We start from the raw sequence: 10,777 nt of genomic DNA, 5'->3' as shown, positions 1-10,777 counted from the left end.
AAGGGCCACATACTGTGTGATTTCGTGTATGTGAAATGTCCAGAATAGGTGAATCCACAGAGACAGAAAGCAGGCTGCTGGTCGCCTGCGGGGGCCGGGTGGAAGGAGCAGTGGGTGGTGACTGCCGACATGCAGGGTCTCCTTGGAGGGATGAGAAATGCCCACCACGGCCACGGTTATCCAACACTGTGAGGGTGCTAAATTGAGTGTGGATTGTACACTTTTAAAATGGTGAATTTTATATCTATAAAAACAAATAGAAATATAAAAACAAAACAATAGAAAAACAACCCCTCCCCCAAATGCCATAACAGTGATACCTGATTTCATGCACGTTATTACTTAATGCAGGTATTTGAGTTTAAAAGTAAATTGATTTAGGGACTTCCCTGGCAGTCCAGTAGTTAGGACCCAGCACTTTCACTGCCGAGGGCCTGGGTTCGATCCCTGGTCCAGGAGCTAAGATCCCACAAGCTGTAAGGCATGACCAAAAAAAAGGAAATTGATTTGAAGAAAAATATTAAGCAAACAATGGTACAGCTTGGAGAGAATTCCTAAGAAAGCACCTGGCACATTGGAGACATCCTGTGCATGTTAACCATTATTACTGTTACTTGGAGGATTTGGCAGAGATCTGGAAGGTGAGTGACCGAGGTCGGCAGGTCCGGATCCCTTAGCGCGCCGAGTGAGGCCCGTAGACATCAGTGCCTCGTCACCGCCTCCCTCGTGCCCTGCGGTCCCCCCACCCTCCCGCGGCTCTGCCTTGGTTGCGTGGATGTCCCAACCCAGATGAGGAGCCGTGTCGTATGTTTGTTTCCCTGTGAGCACCGGTCCTTAAGCACCGAGTGTGTGAAAAGTGCTTGTTGAATCTAGTATCAGCTAAACCGTTCATCTCTCTTTGCGCTGTGATGATGAAATGATGTTATAAGAGCAGAAGCATTTTCAAAACACAGTTCAGAGGACACTCGTACACCCTGCGGAGTAGTTCTGATCCCAGGGACGTGGTCTAGAACACTGGGTGCACGAGTCCCAGGGGACACATGCGCACACCAGCACTGTTCACGATGGTGAAAAGGTGAGCTCGGTCTAGGTGTCCACGGACAGGAGAATGAGTGGGGAGACTGTTACATGTGAGCACAGGCAGCTGCCATACAGCAGGGACGCGGATGAGCCACCCCAGACCCGCAGCCACACGTGTGGATGAGTCTCAGACACGTAGTGTCGACGCCGGAGCAGGTTGTGGCAGTGGTACAACATGTGTGGTAAGATCATTTTCTTTTTTAAAAGCAAGGGACGGAGGAACTCAGAACCCGAGCTGTTTGCTGGGGTGGGGGAGGGGGAAGGGGCCTGGGTGACAGGGGTGCCTCGTCTGGGCCCCACATGTGGTTGGTGCGTCTGCTTTTGTATATGCCCAACAGCATGTCACAAACACTTAAGAGGACAGAGGAGCAGCAGGAAGAGCTTCGGGCGGGTGCGCCTTTTCTGGGCCGACCGTGACATTTGAGAGCCCACTGAGTGTTGCAGAGTAACACCCTGGGCAGGTCTCCAGCAGAGGGGAAGGAGGGAAGTTGCACTTTTATTCTGAACCAAAAGAGGAAGCTTACCTTTCATCACCGAGACCCGGTTTTTCCTGGTGGTGTTTCAGATGGCAGCTGTTTTAAAGGAATAATCCGCGTTCTCGGATTGTTACAGCCCGTGTGGCTGATTTAGCAGAAGACACGGTTATAGCCAAAGAGGTACCATTTCTTAAGGGTGTGAGTTCTGAAGGGCTAATTTTTTTTTAATAAATTTATTTATTTTTGGCTGTGTTGGGTCTTCGTTGCTGCACGTGGGGTTTCTCTAGTTGCGTTGAGCGGGGGCTACTCTTTGTTGAGGTGTGCAGGCTTCTCATTGCGGTGGCTTCTCGTTGCGGAGCACGGACTCTAGGCGTGCGGGCTTCAGTAGTTGTGGCACACGGGCTTCAGTAGTTGTGGCACGCAGGCTCAGTAGTTGTGGTGCATGGGCTTAGCTGCTCCACGGCATGTGGGATCTTCCCACACTAGGACTCGAACCCGTGACTCCTGCATTGGCAGGTGGATTCTTAACCACTGTGCCACCAGGGAAGTCCTCCAGAAGGGCTAATTTTTAAATCGTTTTGGAGTCTCTGGCACCCGAGGCTCCTACCCTGCCGGATTTCGTCGTGTTGCCGTCTGTGGGACCTGACATGTCCCAGGGTGAAGCTTTCTTGGAGAGCGTTAAAGGCCCCCTTCTTTGTAGGCTGCACTGGAAGGAGCTGGGAACACCAGGGTTCGATCCCAGGACAGCACCACACAGCTCAGAACTAGTGTCCGCACGCGGGCGGGGGCTGGGCCCCTTCCAGTTCCAGCATCTTTGCTCCTGCCCTCTTCGTTTGGTGAGCTGGACAGGATGTCCTGTGGCCAGCTGAACAGGGGGTAGGAAAACAGTTGCTTCTCTGCCATCTTTTGGCCTTTTCAGCACCTAGACAGGAGGGGCCCTTCTAGGCCTCTGGATTCAGTGAGTAAAAATTCATTGTTCTCGTGACTTTGAGCATTGGATTTGTCTGAAGCTAAACAGAATAAGAATAGAGATTAAGAGGGTGGGACCAGAAGCCAGAGGTCTGGGATCATATCCTGGTCCTACCAGTTGCTGGCCTGTAGCTTAGGCCAGTTACTTAACCTCTCTGTGCCTGCACTTCCTCGCCCATGAAATGAGGGTAAGAAGAATAATTACTCCCTGTAGAGTTCTTACAAGGTTCAGGGAGTAGGTACGCCTGGCATACAGCCAGGGCTCAGTCAGGATTCTCCAGTTTCTGTTTAGAGAGCCTCTTCTATTTTCGGTTTCTATTCTAAGCCTGTTCTCTTACGATGACTGCTAGTATCAGAGAGTTAGCGCATCTGAGACCTTGCTTGGAAATGCCAGCCACACAGGAGAGGAGCTGGAGCCGGTGCCCGTGTTGAAAGGTTGTGCGTGTGGTCAGGCACCTCCTGCCCAGCGCGTTCTCCCTGGGCCCTGGTTGCTTCTGTAGGCTTGTTCCCCCGCCGTGGACGCTGTCTCCAGGCTGTACTCGGGGGGCTGCTGAGAAGCACCCTCAGAGACATACTCAGCTTGGCACAGCCGGGAGCAAGCAGGTGTCTGGACCCCTGTCATGCAGCGCTGAGCAGCGGCCGTCCTCACTGCGTCCCCTGGCCTCCGGTCACCGCTGGAAAGGCAGGCTGTAGGTCCCTGTGGCCAGACAGGAGACGTCCACCCTCGCCTCGCACGCTGCCCAGGCTGCTGCTCCTGAGGCCAGGCTGGTGGGGCTTCGGGGCCTCCACTCCCCTCGGCGTGTGCTCGGTGCACGCTGTCTGTCCCTGTCCTCAGGTCTGGCGTCGTGAGCTTTTAACCACGTAGTTTGGTTTTGCGTGTTTGGTGAGCAGAGCAGCTGTTCTGCCCCGAGTGACAGAGATCCCGAGGGAGACTGAGTGGGAGACTGGCCCCAGGTGTGAACCCCAGTGTCTTGAGTGGGGGGGGCGGGGATGCTGTTTTCCTTTCTTTCCTTCTGTGTTCATTCACTCAGCGCACGTCAGAGCGCTCCCGGGGTCGGGTTCCGTCCTCGGCGCCGAGGACACAGCGGTGAAGAGGGGCAGGGCCCGGCGCTCGCAGGGGGAGCAGACAAACGGGGCATAAGCAGGAAGCTGTCCAACAGAGAGGGGGGCTCCGCCACACGTGGAAGGTGGTGACTTGAGAGAGTGACGCGTGGTCCCGAGGAGGCGAGTTCTAAGCTGACAAGAAAGAGCCGGTGTAGCGGCAGTGCGGGGAGACGGCAGGTGGAGGAGACAGCAGGTGGAGGCAGGAAGTTCCAGGGACCAGGGACATGATGGGGAAGAGGGCGCAGCACGTGGGTGGCACGTGAAGAGCTCACCTTCCCAGTGCGCCCGTGTTCTGGTCTCTGGGGCTCTGGTTCACCCCCTGCGCGGCCTGGGCTCGGCCTGTGAGGACCCGTGGACATCAGCCGTCACTCCCCGAAGCCGTGGGAGCCCCCGTTCCTGCACGGCCGCGTGGGGAGAGTCGGACATGACCTCCCGGCCCTGCTGGTTTAAGGGCTGAGGTGAGCAACTGCCCCTTCTTCTCACGGCCTTGGTTTGCACTTACACAGCGTGCAGGCTGTGTACCTTACCTGCGCGGGCTTCCTCTGAGCGAGCGTCTTGAGCTCCTTTTGAGAACAGTGTCAGGTGGCTGCTGAGCCTGAAACCAGGATTCTGGCTGCGGGGTCCACAGCCCCCCCTTTGGCTTCCGCTCTCCCGCGGGCTCCTCAGGACATGGTGACAGCCCAGCACTTAGCGCCACCACAGTGACCAGCCAGGTCTAAATTAAGCATGAAATCATGGGAATTCTAAATTTTCCCATGTAGCTCTTCTTTTTTCCCAAATGGCTCAAGCTGGAAGATTCTACTGATCGGACTGTAATCCAGCGCCGGGCCTGCCCGGTGGGGTGGGTCTGAAGCCGTCGGTTGCCCCCCCCAGTCTCTGGGTGGCATTGCCACCTACCATTAGTGGGTATTTCTGGTAGCAGAGTCACAGCATGTTAGAATGGAGGCTCTGGCCCGGGGGTCACACGTGTGCAAGCTGCCTTCCTTGGAGGGGGGCCGTGTTGTGAGGGCTGCCCTTCATACTCCACGGTCCCCAGGAAGCCGCACAGGCCCAAGAAACATCCACCGCTAGGCTTCTTGCCGGAACTCTAGCCTCTCTGTGGCTGACCTGGGGCAGGGGCCGCCCGTGACACCACGGAGACGGCAGGGAGTTGAGCCACTTGTCAGAAAGAGGGCCTGGGGACGGGAGGGTTGGGCAGCTCGTCTGCTCTGGTCTGCCCGTCACTTTAGGGGTGGGAGGCTGGGCCTGGCCTGATCCCCGCTTTCCTGGCTCCTGGTTCTGTGTGCTCTACCGCTCCACGCTGTTCGCTTTCTGGCTGGATTTTTTTTTTTTTTTTCTCCTCAGCTCAAGTGTAATAAAACTACAAAAGACCAAAAGTGATACCCTACTACTATACACATCAGTTTGCCTGCCCCATAATACTGCTTGGGCCATTCCCTCCAGAGGAAGAAAGACTGGCCTCCCCAACCCCTGCCGGAAAGGCCTGTCCTGTCCCACACCACATCAGGGCTGAGTGGAAGGTCTTGTGTTTTAAGCATGACAGTAGTACAAAAGAGGTTTTGTTCTCATGGCCACCTACTGCAGCCTGGCCCTAAAATGGCCCAGCGCTCACTTCTGCTTAGAGAAATATTCTTTGCTCTTCGGGACATCAGGCTCGATGGTATCGCTGCCAGGCTTCCAGCCAGCTGGGAACACTTCCCCATGTTTGTCAGTAAACTGGAAGGCCTGAACTAGTCTCAGTGTCTCCTCCACAGAACGGCCAACAGGAAGGTCATTTATGGTGATCTGCCGAAGGATACCTTTATCATCAATAATAAAAAGGCCCCTGAATGAGATGCCTTCATCGGCCTTTAAGGCCCCATGGTCCTGAGCAGTGGTGCGCTTGGGGTCTGATACCAAGGGAACGTTCATGGGTCCCAGTCCTCCTTGTTTCTTGGGTGTGTTGATCCATGCCAGGTGACAGAAGTGAGAATCCACAGAAGCACCAATCACTTGGCAGTTGAGTTTCTTAAGTTCCTCTGCCCCGTCACTGAAAGCAGTGATCTCTGTGGGGCACACAAAGGTGAAGTCAAGAGGGTAAAAGAAGAACACAACTTATTTTCCTTTGTAGTCAGATGGGCTGATATCTTTGAACTGGGGGGCACGGTGCCCGATTTTGGCATTTCCTGAAGACTTATTGCTATCAGCAGGTCTCACAGACAAACCACAGAGGACAGTCAGGAAGGAGACAACGCTGGCCGGAGTTTTTAAGAATGTTGTCTGTGGTTGGTCATTTGCAAAGCTACTCTGAGGAGTGGCAGAGGTGGGGGAGCGCTAAGGGACTCTGTCCTCTGTGGCACGTTTGTGCATCCACGTGGTCCAGCCGTCAGGGTGTTTGATCCTCGACCCTGTGAGGGAGGTGCAGCTTGTCACACCCCCATTTCTAAGTGACTGCGTTGTCGGATGGCCAGAACCATGTCTCCCAACTCCGGTCCTTGCTTCACATCATCCTTTAAAATGACCACGTTTCCACACCTGTGTAATCTGCGCCCAGGGCTGCTCTTCCCAGAGACTGAATGATTGGCCACATTGATAAAGAAAAACGAAATTCCTCATGTGTGTTTTCAGTACTGATTTCTACTTTTAGAAAAATCAAGAACAGGTAAAGTCCACAGGAGGGTGTCTGACATTGAATTTTCCTCTGCTTGTTCCGCGACTGTCGTGTCTTGGGAGAAGCCCCCAGGTGGCTCGTTGCAGGGGGGTGGTTAGAGGGGGCAGGGGTCATCCAGCATGGGGGCAGGGCCGTCAGACCGCACTACAGCCAGTTCACTGGCACCCCGGGGCTCTTCCTGTGTGGGCGGTTTCCCTGTACCTGCTTTATCATCTGGAAGTTAAGTGTCACGTTCGTTTTTGCAATTCTTTCAGTACATGAATGCAAAGTTTTCTTTAAGCCCGCTTTTGGGATAGAGATACAAAATTTGATTTCTCTACCCAGCGAGGAGTCGTTGGGATGTGGATGCCATGTTCAGTGAGTGAGGAGGACGGACGTTTCCTTTTCTGGCTGGCCCTCCGCTCCCCCTGTGGGTGTGAAGGCTGTCACCTGCCTTGAGGAAGTCGCAGGAGGCTGCCAGATGCAGATGGTGTGAGCTACCGTCTGGGGTACATTCATTCAGCGGGATCTACTGCTCGTGACTGGCCTGGCCTGTGACTCTTCGGTTTGGGGAGGCGAGAGGCGTTTGCTGCCTTTCCCTCATAGCTGGTCCTGGTCCCTGATAATGATCCCTGATCCCTGAAAAGCCCCCGAAATCTCCGTTGGGGGTTGGTGGAAACCCCGACCGACTGCATCTTCTCCACGCCTGGCCAGCCGTGCCCCATCACAGAAGCACGATAGCCGAGGCACACGTGGGCTTTGACCAGGGACCCACCTGGGCTGCTGGACCACGGAGAGCTTCTGCTTCCCACAGTTGGTCCGGGACTCCAGATTTGGAAGGAATTTCCCCGCCCAGCTCTGCAGGCCCTCGGAGCATGTTTTTATGGAATTCTTCCTGCCTCCAGGGGCATCACTCTAGCCTTGGAATGTTTTGTTTGTTTTTTTTAGTTTTGTTCTGTTTGCTGTTTTATTCAGTCTATTTCTAGTCTCCACTGTCAGTCGAATTCTGGTCGTGTTTTCAGATATGCCAGAATTTTTCTGCCCTAGCCTGTCCTCGGCAAATGTGATCCAGTGGTTACTTTACGGTCACCATTATAAGCTGCTCTTGGAAAAGAGTGATGATCCCAGAGTTTGGCTGGGATAACTGCGTGTCGAGGACTAAGGGATGCAGCTCCTCGGTCGGCCTGGGCTGCGGGTCAGCTGTGGCTGGGGGCCTGGTTGGAGTCCCCGCACCTGTCCTGGAGGCTCCGAGTGTGCTCTTTGGCCGCTGCCCAGGACGGAGCGCACAGGCTGCCGGTTACACGTGGCCGCGAGGACTCCTGCAGCTGTGAAGCGCAGGGTACGGGGCTTCGGGCCCAGGTGGGCCCGCAGGTTCAGGCAGTGTCCTGCCCTGTCCGGCTCCATCCTTGGCTCCTGCCTGCTGCGCTGCGGGCTCAGCAAGCTGGGAAAGGAAGGCAAACCGAGGAGGAAGGTTTGGAGAGTGGGGCCTGCGAGCTGTTCAGAAAGAGCAAGAAGAGAGCAGAGCTCAGGGCTGGGTGTGCACTTGGGGAGTGTCGGGGCTCTGAGGGCAGCCCCAGCGGGTGTTTGCTGGCAGGAAGATGTCTGGGTGTTTACAGGCAATCCTGGGGTGGAGGGGGGAGGTTTTAAAATGGGAAAACGAGGTCTGAGGTCTGCGGGGCGAGTGGGATGGACCCACAGTGCCCGCACCCTCCGTTGAGGGCCCAGGAGGCCCCTCACAGCGTCAGAGACTCCCCTGCAGTCTCAGGTGAGGCAGGCACGGAGCAGGTGGGCCCTGAGGATGGTTCCTCGGAGGCGCCTTTGGGGCCCCTTCCCCTTCAGGAATTGCTTACCCCCATCTTGCCCTTTCTGTAGCTTTAGGAAAACAGCACACAGCTGTTCACAGCACATTCCTATGCTTTCTCTGACTGTAACAAGTATTTCATTAGCTTTTCCCCTCTCAAAGCCGAAGTATCTCGGAGAGACTGCTAACTGGTGTCCTTGCAAGCTGGGCCGAAGCCCCTCTTTCTCAGCTGTCCGGGTTCCTTTCCCAGCCTGGGTCTGGGAGGGCGGAGGCACCCAGCCCTCGCTCGCGGGAACGGCTGCCTTTTCTCTGCCACCAAGGGCCTGGGAGGCTCGGGGGGTGCCCTGGCTGGGCCTCGCGGCCTACCCCGGGAGGGCACCAGCCTAGAGGATGGGCAGCAGAGCCCGATGCAGCATCTCTCCCCCAGGACGTGGTTTCTTTTCATTACATATTTAACCATTTGAGGCCTGTTTACCAGGACCGTTGCTCTCATGCCTCCTCGGAGTGCCTCCTGACCTGGAGGAAGGCGGCCGGGGTCTCTCCAGCCCACCTGCTTCTCCCAGGAGCAGGGCGCTCGTGCCTGCCGAGCGCCCCGTGGGTAACAGATAAAGTGCCGGGTGGGCCTGGGCCCTGGGGACTTCGGGTGACTGGTGTGACGTTGGCAAGCGTTTGCTCTGGGACATTGGAGCCCTTCCCCTTGGAGGCCCGTCCTGTCGCCGGCGTGGACGGCCAGCCTGGTCACATCACGCACGCAGGTCCCCATCAGAGCGCCTGGCCCTGGTCCTGGGACACACGGTAGAGGGCTTGTGAGAGCCGGTTGGTCAGTGAGGGGGGCAGGCTGTGCCCACCCACGCGGAAGCCCGTACACTCTGTGGCTTCAGAAGGAAGCAGGCTTCCTGGCCTGCTGAGGGACACGTGTACGACTGTCACTAGGGTGGGCTTCTGTGCTCCCCCTGTCCGCTGGCACCCTGTGCGGACTGGGCATTTCCCGCGGCTTCCCCTCCTGACACTTCTGTTCCCTCACTTCTGAGGCTGTGGATGGGGCCCGGTGGGGGCCGTCCGTCGTCCCTCTGGCAGGAGCAGCCCAGCGTAGGGGCCGCGGCGAGGCGGCGGGTCCTCCTTGGGGGCCCGGGCTCCCCGTCTGCACCAGGGCCGGAACGATCCTTACCTGGAAGGCTTTTTGTGGACAGCCGGGCCCGAGGCCACCCGGCTCCTTCCCAGGCCAGAGGCCCAGAGGCGGCTGGGGTGGGGTGGGGTGTGGGGCAGCTGCTGGCTTTGTCCCCGCCCGGCTGCACTGCTCTGTCCTTGGCGGCCCCTGCGGGCTCTGGGCCTGGCTCCTCCTTCTGGAGGAGAGGAATCACCCAGCAGCCACTCCCCTGCCACCTCCCGGAAGTCTCCCCCTTTGAAGACCTCCCTGCAGGTTACTTGTGCAGAAAGTGCTCTCCGTGCCCGCCTTTGCGGCCCCAGCAGCCGGCCGAGTTGTTCTGGATTTGCATCCTCAGATGCCTTGTGCTCACCTCTGTCCCCTGCCAGACTGTGCCTTCCTGAGGGAAGGGACCCTGTTTCTAATCTGTCTCATAAATCTATCAGCAGTGTTTATTACCCACGTCAGGCACAGTGCTGGGCGCTCACTGGTGACCAAGCCAGCTGGGATCCCCACACTCTGGACCAGAGCCCATGGCCAGAGGCGTGGACCTCACTCCAGCTCCGCAGAAGTTTCTTCCCTGGAGAGGTGTGTTTGTGGCAAAGGGCTGGGCGTCCTGTGAATGTGTAACCCTCAGTTTTCTCCTCTGGGAAGTGAGGAAATTGGGGTAGAACCAGGGCTGGGCGTCCTGTGAATGTGTAACCCTCAGTTTTCTCCTCTGGGAAGTGAGGAAATTGGGGTAGAACCAGGTTATTTGTAAGGTTGCACTGCACAGCTCGGGCCAGATGCCGGAGGCTTTTGAAAGCCCGGTGGAGGGCCCGAGCCCTGCCCTAGAAGGGGAGTTGGGAGCCTTTATGAGAAGTCAGAAGAGGTGGTCACGGAGAATCCCCCGCAGTTAGAAGCATGGTGCCCAAGCCAGTGTAGGCAGACATTAGATTGTTCTAGCTGGCTTTTGCCTGGTGGTGGAAGAAAAATACAATCAAAATACAATCGGGGACTTTCCTGAGAAGGCACCGCAATGAGAAGCCCACGCACTGCAACGAAGAGTAGCCCGCCCTCTCCACAACTAGAGAAAGCCTGCACGCGGCAACAAAGACCCAACGCAGCCAAAAATAAATCAAATCAAATCAATAAATAAATTTATAAAAAAAACACAAGCGCAGCAGAGCCGATCCAGTGGACGTGTTTTGAAAATAGAGCAGTAGCTACAGTGTTACTGCTTTCCTTCCAGAGGCTTAAACTTGAGTTTAAACTTTATTCCTTTTTTTTTTTTAAAGTTAACCATTTTTAAAATTTATTTATTTTTGCTGTGTTGGGTCTTCATTGCATGTGGGCTTTCTCTAGTTGCGGCGAGCAGGGGCTACTCTTCATTGAGGCGTGCAGGCTTCAGTAGTTGTGGCACAAAGGCTCAGTAGTTGTGGCTCACAGGCTCTAGAGCGCAGGCTCAGTGGTTGTGGCACACGGGCTCAGTTGCTCCACAGCATGTGGATCTTCCCGGACCAGGGCTCGAACCCATGTCCCCTGCATTGGCAGGCGGTTCTTAACCACTGCACCACCAGGGAGGTTCCAAACTT

The 10,777-nt window shown here is 56.0% G+C and overlaps 2 protein-coding genes across 2 annotated transcripts in view; one reads left to right on the top strand and one right to left on the bottom strand.

Moving 5' to 3' along the window:
* EPN2 (epsin 2) overlaps positions 1-10,777 on the top strand; it is a 79,032-nt gene that overhangs the window by 33,762 nt on the left and 34,493 nt on the right. The window lies entirely within an intron of this gene.
* On the bottom strand, positions 4,996-9,555 carry LOC112404678 (peroxiredoxin-1-like). Its single transcript, XM_024752754.1, is given in 4 exon segments — positions 4,996-5,762; positions 7,492-7,752; positions 9,228-9,402; positions 9,485-9,555. Coding segments are annotated over 4 exon segments (1,032 nt in total). The 3' UTR covers positions 4,996-5,237.

This window comes from Neophocaena asiaeorientalis, unplaced genomic scaffold (assembly GCF_003031525.2).
Source record: "Neophocaena asiaeorientalis asiaeorientalis breed wild unplaced genomic scaffold, Neophocaena_asiaeorientalis_V1.1 scaffold540, whole genome shotgun sequence".
In the NCBI taxonomy this organism is placed as follows: domain Eukaryota; kingdom Metazoa; phylum Chordata; class Mammalia; order Artiodactyla; family Phocoenidae; genus Neophocaena; species Neophocaena asiaeorientalis.
This window is presented reverse-complemented; position numbering and strand designations above follow the sequence as displayed.